The sequence below is a fragment of the Squalius cephalus genome, assembly GCF_949319135.1.
Source record: "Squalius cephalus genome assembly, chromosome: 16".
Taxonomy (NCBI): domain Eukaryota; kingdom Metazoa; phylum Chordata; class Actinopteri; order Cypriniformes; family Leuciscidae; genus Squalius; species Squalius cephalus.
The window spans coordinates 8,588,253-8,601,378 of NC_137137.1; the positions used below are offsets into that span (position 1 = coordinate 8,588,253).

At 37.7% G+C, this 13,126-nt stretch overlaps 2 protein-coding genes across 4 annotated transcripts; both read left to right on the forward strand.

Moving 5' to 3' along the window:
* Positions 1-419: 419 nt before the first annotated feature.
* On the forward strand, positions 420-5,263 carry gclm (glutamate-cysteine ligase, modifier subunit). Its single transcript, XM_079897355.1, has 7 exons — positions 420-735; positions 2,383-2,448; positions 3,001-3,085; positions 3,177-3,233; positions 4,586-4,788; positions 4,879-4,993; positions 5,088-5,263. Exons 1-7 carry the CDS (start codon positions 613-615, stop codon positions 5,258-5,260), a joined length of 822 nt encoding a protein of 273 aa, XP_079753481.1. The 5' UTR covers positions 420-612; the 3' UTR covers positions 5,261-5,263.
* A 1,059-nt stretch (positions 5,264-6,322) lies between these two features.
* On the forward strand, positions 6,323-13,105 carry dnttip2 (deoxynucleotidyltransferase, terminal, interacting protein 2). Of its 3 annotated transcripts, XM_079897282.1 has the most exons (8): positions 6,323-6,606; positions 7,503-9,047; positions 9,207-9,691; positions 10,310-10,448; positions 10,582-10,677; positions 12,069-12,233; positions 12,464-12,573; positions 12,699-13,105. In XM_079897282.1, the coding sequence occupies exons 1-8, from the start codon at positions 6,532-6,534 to the stop codon at positions 12,802-12,804; spliced, it is 2,721 nt and encodes a 906-aa protein (XP_079753408.1). In that variant the 5' UTR covers positions 6,323-6,531; the 3' UTR covers positions 12,805-13,105. The 3 variants fall into 3 exon arrangements, with proteins under 3 accessions (XP_079753408.1, XP_079753406.1, XP_079753407.1); XM_079897280.1 differs by having other exon boundaries at positions 7,503-9,691; XM_079897281.1 differs by having other exon boundaries at positions 7,506-9,691.
* Positions 13,106-13,126: the final 21 nt, after the last annotated feature.

A 13,126-nucleotide genomic window follows, 5' to 3' on the forward strand; every position in this document is an offset into this window, starting at 1 on the left:
AACCAGGGGGGTGGGGCATGACCAGGCTGTAAGATGACTTTAAATTATATACTTATTTATTATCATTATTCAAAATAAGTCTTAAGATAATGCAATTTTTTTTAAAAAGGACAACAAAAAAAGATTATATATTTTTTATTTTAATTTGTTCGCTCATGCAGTGTAGAAATGAAAAGAAACTTGAGACTCCATTCGGGATTCATGCTTCACTTTTGGTTTCTGTTAATGAAGAATCATTACTGTTATCATTACTGCAGAAGCGCCAGAGGAAAGATCTCAGCCTAACGTTACATGGGATCCTTTGAATATTGTGTTGGACAATGGGGGGCCTTTTAGTCAAAAAGGTTGAAAGTTGCTGTAAAATGAATTATATATTATATATTCCAATCCACCTCCGGTTGATCCTTGCCAGGGTTTCCCATATTCTCATTGTGGGCGTGAGTCTCTCTGCTCTAACCTCCTCTCTCTACTTGAATGAACTACAAGTGCAAAGTCATACTACACTGTTTAGTGTATGCAAGAGAGAAGGAAACACTGTCCCGAGGGTATTTTATTGTAGTTAATAGTTTCATACAGACAACACATTTTCCAGTCACCGATTTTCACTGAGTAATGGAGTCTCATGTAAACGCGAAACGGCTTTTTAACCACGCAACAACCCTGAAGCTTCACACTGGAAATTTAGTCAACCGCAGTCGACTTAAGAAGAAATGTCCGTCTTCGCCTAGTGAGGAGGTAAGTGACATGGGTTTGCAGTGCTTATAGTGCATCTTGGTCCACCTTGGCAGCACAGGCCTGACATGTTTTGCAGTATGATGTTGTTCGGTCAATGAGTTTAACCACGGTCACCCCCATTATTTATGTTTATAAGGTCGTCGTTGCTGTTGGAAGTCCGATTCTTTTTTGCGCATCGGCTCCTTCGAACGGTTCAGTTTGCCGAACCGGTTCACGGATTCATTTTATTTTATTTAAGTGTGTGTTCCTCACACTCACACGGCAGCCATTTACGAAGTATTTTTTAAAGTAAATATGGTTAAATACGTATATGTTTAATATATATTCTAAATTATGGGTATCATTTTGTGTACATTTGTTTTGTTGTTGGATTCTGTCATGATTAACCTAATTTGACTTTGACTTATATGTTTATTCCTGCTCGAAAAAACTGGTGATATGTTTCTTTGTGTATGGCTCCAACATGACACCCACCTACAGTGGAAATATTTGCGCATCGGTTCGATCAAATTATTAATAAAAGAAGAATCGGCTCACAAGAACGAATCCTGGCCGAGAATATGTGATCTTTGGCCTGCTTCCATTAATGACGTCACTGACTAGTTTGCCTCGTGCTGCTCATGACATGAAACTATGCAAAATGTGGCTTAAGCCATATGCATCTCACTGTTGTTGCATAAAAATTCAAATAATCATGTCTTTGTTCTGGCATCTCTTAATGTAATGTTAATCTTTGTGTGTGTGTGTATATATACTACTCAAGGCCACAATGGTGCTGTGAATTTCTATATGTAATTCAAAGAACCATTGTGGCCGTGAGTAGTAGTTGTGCACACAAGCAATGCATCTGCCCATTCATAGACCTATTAAAGAAAGTGTACAGTATGTGACATGACCTGACATGCTGGAATGAAGTATACATTGATTCATGCCTTTAACCTCAACAGTTGACAGACAAATGACTGTGCATTTTTATATACTGGCCAAACCCTTTCTGACATCCCATCATAAAAATTAGGCCTATTCATCAAGCCCACGCAAGTGGATTAGTAATGTAGCTATATGATAATGTGTTTTTATGAAATATGTAGGAAATAAGTTCATGTCTTGATGTAAGAGTTGATGCAAATATGACTTCCTTCTTATATATATATATATATACATATATATATATATATATATATATATATATATATATATATATATATATACACACACACACACACTTTTTTAATTATTATAATTTTGCATTTAATATACATTTGCATCATATACATTTAATGGTTTTCATTTCATTTTTATTAATTAAATGATTTCATACTTAAACAATATATTGAAAAATATTATTATTTTAGAATATGAAAAACCATCATAAAATATTACTATTAGCTAATAATTTATATTATGCCAAAAATCCTACAGGGCCAAAACTTAGTATGTACACCTGTGTTTGGAGAAACACCCAATAGTTAGTATTACAGATAATGTAAATGTCTTTTCTCAAAAATTGAGAAATGATTCGGAAAGGGAAGTTGCCACGATGTTTTTTTTTTTTTGTGGGTTAGGTTAGGGTTAGGGTTTATGTTTCAAAATATTTGGTTTGTTGCCTGTTCTGTTTTTTGTAATGTTGTCTAACTTAATCCACAGCTTCAAGACTGCATCCAAGGCACACTGAGCGAGTGGTTTGCCGCATTGCCGTCATCACTTGACTCGGTAAGACCTTGCATGACACTTATTATGAAAGTGAAAAACGAAACCTTGAGAACTTTTAAACAAGCCATTTTAAACTAAACATATGTCATCTTTGACATATTAAAGAGTTTGGTTGCATGAAGAAGTAGCCAAAATGTTGTCAGACTCACTGAACATAAACAGTTGAGCACTCTGTGGATTGTGGGAAAGCGAAACGTCTGTCTCACTGCACCAGTAAAGCATACATAGGCACTGGGATGAAAAGACAGTTGTTATGGTGATTGTTCATGGCATGGGGCCGGTGTGCCTCTGCTCTGGCTTATTCTGCTCAGTGAGTAGAGAGTAAAGGTCTTAGCACACAAAAGCTGAGGCTTATTATTGACGCATTCCTTTCATGCAGTCCATTAACAAGGTGTCTAATGTTCTCACATGCAAAGTAAAGTGACCAGGGGAGCTTCATAGACGCAAGAGTGCAAAAATTATGCAACTATAATGAATAATCCAGTTACTGACTGGATACTTTCCGTGAAAGCATGGTTGTGCAATTCAGTAACTGCTGTTTTTCTTCCTCAGGAGCTTCCCATTGTTCTGGACTGCACCATTCCAGAAAACACAGAGGCCATCACCCCAGAGGAGAGAGAGGAGCTGAAGGTGTCTGGTGAGGATTACTGGTCCTTAGTGCGTTCAGACAGTATCGCTGTTGCCATGCTTGTGCATGTTTGAAACTATGTTTATGTTTATCTTTACAGTCAAGCTTTTTCTCACTGAGTCGCACTGCTCATCAATTAGAAGTGCAGTAGACATGGGTAAGTTCTGCTAAATATGATGAGCTATACACTATTATTATTCATATGTTTGATGGGTAAAACTGATTATGGATAAGGGTGAGTTTCTTACCCGAAACTAACTGACGTTTGAAAGAAAATTTCAAAATGTAGAGTGCCCCTATTATGCTCTTTTGAATATTACCTTTCATGCAGTGTGTAATATATAGGGGGTTTTGTGAATGAAAGGTCTGCAAAGTTTTAAAGATCAAAGTGCACCACAAATACAATTATTGTCTCCTAAAAGAAAGAATCGATTCTGAACTGCTGAAACGAGGAGTCGGCAATTCCAGCCTCACTTCCTGTTGCATACCTACGTAACCCTAACAATCAAAGCAGAAGAGGCTCTCGGAAAGCAGGGGTTTAAAGAGACTGAATCTTCAAATGAACCGTTTTCAGAATATTTGAGAAATGAGGTGATGTGCAATGTATATTATGAGAAAATTAAAGTGTTTTTTGATCTTGGATGCATGTAACGTATTGTAGGAGCCCTCCAAAACAAAATTACAAACCTTTAAAAAAGCTATTAAAAACCTATTATTTCTCTTAATAGGGGCACTTTAAGAGAAAATTAGCAGTCTCCAAACAATGAGTTAAATGGGGTCACTTATAATCATGGTAAATTATTATTTACTTTAATTAGTTTTTATGATCCCTGTCTGAACCTTAATTGTGATTATACTTTAATTTAATAATTAATGTTGTCAGACTCATTAAAGTTTGACTCATTATTTTTGAATTATTCTTTTTTAAATAATTTTTTCAACTAATAAATTGTTCACCCCCTTAGAATGTAAAATCAGCAACATCCTCATGATCAGACTAATTTGAGAAGTTTAGCAATAAATGGATCAATAATGCCAGTCATTTTTTAAAAAGTGGCATCTCATTCAAATGTGCTTAAGTTGCAGTATTTTTGATCATTATTCAATATATACACTTAGGCTGCATTTATTTGATAAAAAATACAGTAATATTGTGAATATTTTGCTTGCATTTTCAGCATCATTACACCAGTCTTCGGTGTCAGAAATCATTCTAATATGCTGATTTGCTGCTCAAGAAACATTTCTTATTATTATTATCCATGTTGAACACAACTGTGCTGCTTAATATTTTTGTGGAAACCATGATACATTTTTTTTTTCTCGAGATTCTTTGATTAATAAGTTCAGAAGAACAGCTTTTTAACAATGTTAGTCTTTACTGTTACTTTTGATTAATTTAATGAATCCATGCTGAATAAAAGTATTAAATTATTTAAAAAAATTACTGCGTCCAAACTTTTGAACAGTTAACGGATAATTTGACTAATCCACCTCTGTGATGTTCAGCTTGTCTTTCGTTAGGCGTATCTCAGCTGGACTCTGTGATCATTGCTCCACCTTCTCTCCCTGAGGGTGAGGCACAGACGCTGACCCACCTTCAGCCGCTGTGGGAAGAGCTGGAGAGTCTCGTGCAAAGCCAGAAAATTGCTGCCATCGGCACGTCGGACTTGGACAAAACCCTCCTAGAGCAGCTCTATAACTGGGCTCAGGTCTGCAATGAGTGTGTATTTTGTGATAAACAATGTACAATGGATTTGAAAAGTATTGAATTTAAATTTGTACTCTTTCATGGTATGCAGATAAAGCCGAGCAGTAATCAGGTGAATCTGGCCTCGTGCTGTGTGATGCCTCCAGACCTCACTGCATTTGCCAAAGAGTTCGACATTCAGTTGCTAACGCACAATGACCCCAAAGGTGTGTATTTTGTACTGAGTCACTGAGCCAATGACTGCATGCATGAACTGGTTCTGCCTTGTTATCATGAATTGGCATTTCTTTTTGTGTCTAGAGCTAATCAGTGCCGCAGGCTTCCAGGAAGCAGTCCAAGGGAGCAGTAAGGACCTGCAGGTGGCCGACTGGAGGCTGGAGTGGGTCTTACGGTACTCCATCATCGTCAAGAGCAGAGGCATCATAAAAGCAAAGGGCTACATTGTTCATGCTAAAAAGAGCAGCGACCATTAACATGTCCTGTTTGAACAGGTTTTTTTGGTTTCCTGAAATGTATTCCACTTAATTTAGGGAGCTACTAAAGCACTGATGCATATTTTACAAGGGTGTTTTCTCAACACACTAAAGCGAATTAGAATTTTCCAAGGAGCAAACATTCACTCCACCCACCCACATAACTGATTTTTCCTCATGATTAAGAATATTTAGACGGCTATCTGTTCTTGTAGATAAAAGTGCCTCTTTTTCCTGACTTGGCCTGGTTGAATTCCCAATATTTATCCAAAGGGTAAAACATTTATATAAAACAATGGGATGGCAGATTAAGGAGCTTCAAATACCAAAAGGTTGTTTTTGTTTATTATACAAGTACGTACATGGGCAGAGGCACTTGTTTTCAGAAAGATTTGTAGAAGAGATACACCTTGGAGAATTTTTCCATTTTATTTAAAAATGTTTACCCCAATTTTTTTTTAAAGAGTGGGCCACTTAGTTTTAGATTTTTTACTTTAATTTTAAATGTCAAATTTTTAATCTTGCTGCCATTTTAAGTTTGTATAATTTATTTTGACTGGTGCTTTGCATGGAATGTTCAATAGATGTTGCCTGTTGTCAATGGGTGATTCTCTTTTGCACCCCTTTGTAACTAAATGCTTTGCTTATTTGAGGTAAAATAAATGTTCAAATATGTAACTGTATGGGATGCTGGTAACATGCATGGCATGGACGGCATTAATTCATTGTATATAAAAACACTGGAAAATTCCACACTTGAAGGAAAATAATGATTATAGTTCCAGTATCTAACGGATAGTCAGAATATATATTTTTACTTGTGTTATTTATTCATTGTAATTACAATTCCTGTTGGATCCAATCATATAAGAGAGTTTTTTCATGTACCGTACATCATGTAATTACTATTTTCAAATGACTATAATCCCATATTGTGTGTTAAACATATTGAATTTGGTTTATAAACTTGGAAATTGAAAATGAACATGGACTGGCATTGAGTTTTCATTTATTTCAATGTTTTATGTTGGATTCAGACAGCGAAAAAATTAAAAAGTTGTGACATTTCGATTTTTTTATTATAGTGTTTGAATCTCGATATAGTGTCTATCAAGATCACAATAGGACTTGGTTAGAAGGTTAAACCAAGACACAGATCCATATCAGTACTTGCAACTCACTCAATTCTTGCATCGATTAGTCCGGTCTGCGCATTCAGAGGACTCGGCTCGCAGGCGGAAGTGCGCGCAGGGCGCAGCTTCATTAGCAAGATGGTGGCCACCAGGAGAGGAACACGCGTGGGCTCCCCTTTGAAAAATACTAGCGATGAAAAGTCTGGAGCCACGGTATGTAGGGTACCTACGTAGTTTATCCATTTAGTTAACATGTTGCCCGGAAGTATGAGCTTATGTTTATAATTGTAGTGCTTTATTTACTTTAATACAAAAATCAATCGCCGTATGTGTCCATATATGTCTGAGCAGCTGTAGAAAACTTGCGATACTCATGAATCTAGTTCATATTCAAATATAAAATGTTGTCCGTTCGTATTTTGTATAGTCTGTTTTGCGTTCTTTCTCGAATAAACAATTATATACACAGTCATACTCTATCTGTAGCCTTGAACTCGAGGTGGGACATGATTGGATCAACATTGGATCAACTCGCCACGTGTGGTGTTCTTGTTATATATTTGTTAAACAGTTCATAAGTATCCCCTATTAGTATAGTATGTGTTTATATATATATTTATATTTATTTATTTATTTAAACTCAATGCTGCAATATTTGCCATGTCATTAGGTTCTATACACTTATTTCTATAAAAAGAAAAATAGTTTTTTGAGGGTTTTCAGCATTGGTGAGAAAAAATAAAACCTTCATTTTGTGTGAATATTTCTAAAGATGATTAATAAAACATCAAACCTAACCTTAAATGGACACCCTCCTGTAAGATAATTGTCAATCCCTCACTGAGCAGTGGCTATTTTATTTCTTTTAATTGTATTAATTATCCAGGTATAATTATAATTTTTGACTAATAATACATGCCTATTATTCTACAATTTCTAAATGGTAGTAATAAAGAATGGATAGGTATAGCCAAAGTTTTGACTGGTTGTGTAGCCATGTTGCCAAATATTTGACTTTTAGTGCATATCAACATTTGTATATGTAAATATTACACTATTCTGAAAAGAAATACTCAAATAATCTGGAGCATATGTTCTTGTTCTCACAGCAGCCTACTCCTTCAACTAGAAGAACACGGCGCAGAACGCTAATGGAGGAAAACCAGTCCCAGTCTGAACTAACAAGCGACTCCCAGCCGGATGAGCCGAAGGACGACAGTACCGCCTCTTCCTTAGCAGCAAGTCCACCTAAGCGAGACACAAGAAAATCCATACGTCTCCTTGCTGACAAAAAGCAACCCGACTCTACCCATGAAGCTGATGTGTCCGAGTCAGAATCTTGCTGCTCTGGAGTTTCTGATGTGCAAGCAACACCTAGAATCCGACGGAGTACTGTGGTCCTGGAGAAGCGCACTGCACAGGATGAGTTATCCGAAGCCGAATCCTGCTTGTCCACAGTGTCTGAGACCAATTCTCGTAGAGCCCCTCGCAGCCTGAGGAAACGTGTTCTGACTTCAACGGCCTCAAAAGATGCTGAAAAGGAAGATGATGATGATCCCTCAGGGGCCGAATCCTGTAGTTCTGCTGTATCCCTCACAAAAGTTACTGACACTCGTCGGATAACGAGGAGCCATCGGAAGACTGCTGTCCCAACCACTGAAGCAGATCCATCTGAAGCGGAGTCATGCTCCTCCAGTGTTTCCGGCCTTCGCGGCTCTGTGGTCCGCAGATCTGCACGAAACCAGAAGGTAAAACCGATCGAGCCGATCCCTTTGAGTTTAGACGAGACCACAGACACCCCTTCTTCTCCAATGCCCAGGAAGCTGAGAGGTCGTAGTTGCAAAACAGGAGTTGAAGATGGTGAATACGACTCTGATGCATGCAAGTCCGGTCCCAGCATGAGTCCCTGGAGAGCCTCAAGGCGTCAGCCCAAACGCAGCACTCTGGTTGGTGAATCAGATTCAGAATCAGTAGCTACTGACGTCTGCACCTCTCAGGGGAGCCCAAGCCCTCAAAGAGGAAGAGGGACTCCTTGTAGTAGCCGAACCGGGTCTTCCAGTAGTGCCCGTGCGGTTCCTGTTACCAGGACAAGAAGTAAAGCAAGATTGACTTCTGATGCCGTTGACACTGCTCCTGCCATGCCTGAGGAACAGAAAGAGGGTGAGCAACTTGAACTTCATCATGAAAGTATACCAGTACCTGATGGAGATAAGGCTGAAGACACAGTAGATCAACTGGACAGCACCATCACTACAGACACCAGTGAAACCCAAGAGTGCACCATGATTGAGGAGAAAGCTGAAGATACCACTGTAGTTCTTGATCAGGATGAGCCCTTCGAGATGCTAGAACCTCAGAGCAGCATGCAAGACATCAAGCCAGCGGAGGACTGTGAAACCGAAACTCTGATGCCTCAGGAAGAACCAGTGGCTGAAACTCCTGCTACACTAATTGAAGATAAAGAACCAGGAGATATTTCCATGGAAAATAATGAGCCAGAGTTTGTGGAAACAAGCCATGTTTTTGTGGATCAAACATGTATTGAGCAAATGGAGAAGGATACGGTAGAAGCAGCTGCTGAAGATCCTGTACTACCTGTGGTTGAGAAGATCATTGAGGATCAGAGATGTTCTGAACCTGTGACGGAGGATACGGTAGAAACAGCCGCAGAAGATCCTGTACCAGCTGTGGTTGAGAAGATTGAGGATCAAACATGTATTGAGCTTGTGGAGAAGGATACGGTAGAAGCAGCCGCAGAAGATCCTGTACCAGCTGTGGTTGAGAAGATTATTGAAGCCGTGACTGAGTGTGAGAAGAAAGGTGTAATAGTTAGTGAGGAAGCTAATGACACTAAGACAACTGAGGATGACTCTGTAACATTGAAGGACCTTGAAGGCCCTTCTACAAGCTCACATTCTCAAGCATATTTGACCACCACAGAGAAAACTTCTAAGGACCTGCCTCCCCAGAAAGAAATGATCAGTTTACTCGACAGCAGTGAGGATGAAGACAGTGCTGATGAAGGTCTGTCTTCAGAGGAGGCTTGTTCACAGGAAGCTGTAGATGTGGAGAGTGAAGATGTGATGTGCCCTGAGGGAAACCAGATGTCAGAAGAAGCAGAGGCTCATGGTAACGGACTGTTTGTCATAGACACTAGACCTGGACTACAGCCTGAAGAACAGTACTATATTGATGACAAGCAAACTAAGGAAGAGGATGAGGATGATTTTGTTGATGAAGAGGGAGATGACTATGATGACGACGATTCAAAAGTGCTCTTTGCTCCCAAAAATCCTCTGTAAGTTCTTTGTATTGCTGCTTTTGTATTGATAGTATTGACTTTATATTAAAACCTCTTAAAGGGTTAGTTCACACAAAAATAAAAATTCTGTCATTAATCGTTCCAAACCCGTAAGACTTTCGTTTATCTTCGGAACACAAATGAAGATCTTTTTGATTAAATCTGAGAGCTTTGTGTCCCTCCATTGACAGCTACGCAACTGACACTTTGACGCTTCAAAAAGTTCATAAATAGATCGTAAAACTAATTCCTATGAAATAAGTTGTTTAGTCCTAAATTTCTGTTTGGAAAATTTGGGGTTAACCACACAATTCATATGGATTAGTTTTAAGATTTCTTTATGAACTTTTTGAAGTTAAAGTTTCAGTTGCTTGGGCTGTCAATGGAGGGACAGAAAGCTTTCGGATTTCATCAAAAAATCTTAATTTGTGTTCCGAAGATGAAAGTCTTTTGTGTTTGGATTGGAACGACATGAGGGTGAGTAATTGAGTGAACTATCCCATTACATTTTTTCTTTCTAAATATTTAGAGCTCTTCATTAAATATTTAAATGTAATATTTAAATGATATTCAATCTGAAAACATCATTGTTTTCTCTCTCTCTCTCTCTCTTAGGATACAACTATCTAGTTCCATTGACCCAGGTCTGAAAATGAAGGAACTTGGTGGTTTGTACATCAGTTTTGATGGTAACAAGCCGAAGAATCCTTTCAACAGTTCGCAAACCCACAAGAACCCGAACAATCAGGATGAGGTAATTACCATTTATTTTGTCATTTATTATCCTGGATGAAACAGTCTTTATTTGACATTTAAAAGCATTTTATGCAGATGTTTACTGTTCAGTGAAGTTAAAGTTCATGAAAATTGTTGTATTTTTTGTGTAGTTGCTGAAGAAGAGTGTTATTGTTCCGGATTTTGAGAAGAAAGATGCTGTGCCACCTTACAAGGAATCAAAGCATGCTGCTAAACACAAGCGCAAGGTGAGCAGACCGGTTCTTGAAATAGATGATCCTGTTGTCTGTTCTGCTTGTTAGGACTATTCTTAATAAATCCATCTAGTTAAAGGTTATTCAAATCCTTTAACATTTTGGCTGCATTTACACTTGGCATTAACATGCGATCCAGATGTTGTCCTCATACACATTGAAAAGACAAGTGTAAAGCGCTTCTGAACGGAATGTCATCCGATCAGCGTGTCCAGGTTCGGAGGTAGTCAAGGACGCGTTGTGATCGGTTCTCAGTGTAATGTAAACGCAATCCAGCCATCGTGTCTGCATTCACAGGTGGACGTCACACCCACTGTCATCATTCCCCCTCCTCTCTCCAGGAATTGCTGCACGTAGCTGTGTGGTTTTGTGATGCAGTCGAGTGCGAAGTACATCTCAAATATACTGAAATGTTTGCCTTCACACCCAAAAGTTGCAGAACCATTCATCTTCTGTAAAGAACGCGCATTTTTCCCACCACAGTTGGCAACGTTCTCAGACCATATTCATACGTTCACACATCATACATTTCTCTGTACCGTTTCCATTATGGGAGATTTGTAAAATGTCCCCCGACTGAAAACTGTTTTTAAAAGAAAACCCACCACTTCAGGTCGACTTTGCACCAGGGCCATTTTTTTTTTTCCCGCGAGAATGCGATATCCGATTTGTTATCCAGATACAGAAACCACTTGATGTGGACGGGTATAAATGCACCGTGTCCTGATTTGCTTATGATCCGATCTGCTTGATCGGATCACGGTAATGTTAATGTTACTGCCAAGTGTAAACGCAGCCTTTGTATCTCCTTGAAAGTATTCATTGCTTCAGGAATTAATTTCTCCAAACTTAATTCTACATTCTACCAATCTAAAGTTTGGAGAAATTAATTCCTGAAGCAATGAATACTTTAATACAGCAAGAATAAATTATTAAATTGATCAAAAGTGAAAGATATGTTATAATGTTACTAAAGATTTATATTTAAAACTGCATTTTATTTCTATTCATCAAAGAAGCCTGAAAATTCTTTTCACAAAAATGTTAAGCAACATGACGGTTTCTTGAGCACCAAATCTGCATATTAGAATGATTGCTGAAGGATCATGTGACACTGAAGACTGGATGTTTTTTTGTGTGTATTAAAAAAAAATATATATTTATTTATTTATAGTAAAGGCAGCCATGGTGAATGTAAGAGACTTTCAGATAGACTCCAAACTTTTGAATAGTACTGTTATATGCCACTTTAAACCTTTAATACTCAGGATATGATGTCTGTGTTTTCACTCAGATCATTATAGCAATAGTGTTGAAAATTTAGGTTTGTAATTTCCATGCTTTTGATCACATTGTTTACAAGCAATATCTTGTGTCTCATCCAGGTGGAAAGAGAAAAGACATCTGGCGATGGCTGGTTCAACATGAAAGCTCCTGAATTAACAGAAGAGCTCAAAAATGACCTGAAAGCACAGCAGATGCGCTCAGCCATGGATCCAAAGCGCTTCTATAAGAAGAACGATAGAGAAGGATTTCCCAAATACTTTCAGGTCGGTTTGGGAGTCTTTATCAGCAGACTTTTCCCTTCAAACAATTTTTCAAAAAGCCATTATTTCTGAGACAAAAAAACTTTGTGAAAACAAAAAACAAACAAAAATTGAGAATTGTAGTGTTATCAAAATGCTGACATTGCAATTAACCACAGGCATGCCTGTTTAAAGAAAGCAGACAATGCCATATTGTTCTGTTCTTTTGAGTAAAGTTTAGCTCTTTTTTTCAGGTTGGTACAGTGGTTGACAGCCCAGTAGACTTTTATAATTCACGAATCCCCAAGAAACAAAGGAAAAGAACCATTGTGGAGGAGCTTCTTGCTGATGCAGAGTTTAGAAGGTAAGTTAAAGAAACTGTGGCTCATTAGAATGTAATAAATTATTTATATTCTCAACAATGGGCTTTTATTATTTATTGTTTTAAATTAATTGTCATGTTCTAAAACATCTTTTCTTCTCTTTTAGCTATAACAAAAGGAAATATCAAGAGATCATGACAGAAAAAGCGGCACAGTCTGCTGGCAAGATGAACAAAAAGCACAAGTTCCATAAAAAGAAAATGAATAAATGATTTCACAAGGCAAATCAGATTTTTTTTCATGTCTGTTTTTTTTTTTTTTTACACAGGACTTGTTGGCCTTTGTAAATACACAGAAACTAAATTCAGCAGATTGAAAAGGCTATTTTAGTGTTAATCATTTGCATTGCATGTTAAGAAACATGCAACTTGTACAGAGAAAAAATATTTTATAGTTTTTAAAGTTTTTCCTTAATTGGATTGCGATTGAATGAAAGACTGATTACTCCTCTTTGACTGTGGATTCACAATAAATCAGGTTCAAACCAAACGTACTACTGTTTTTTTTTTTAAATATCATTATTAAAGTTAAAAA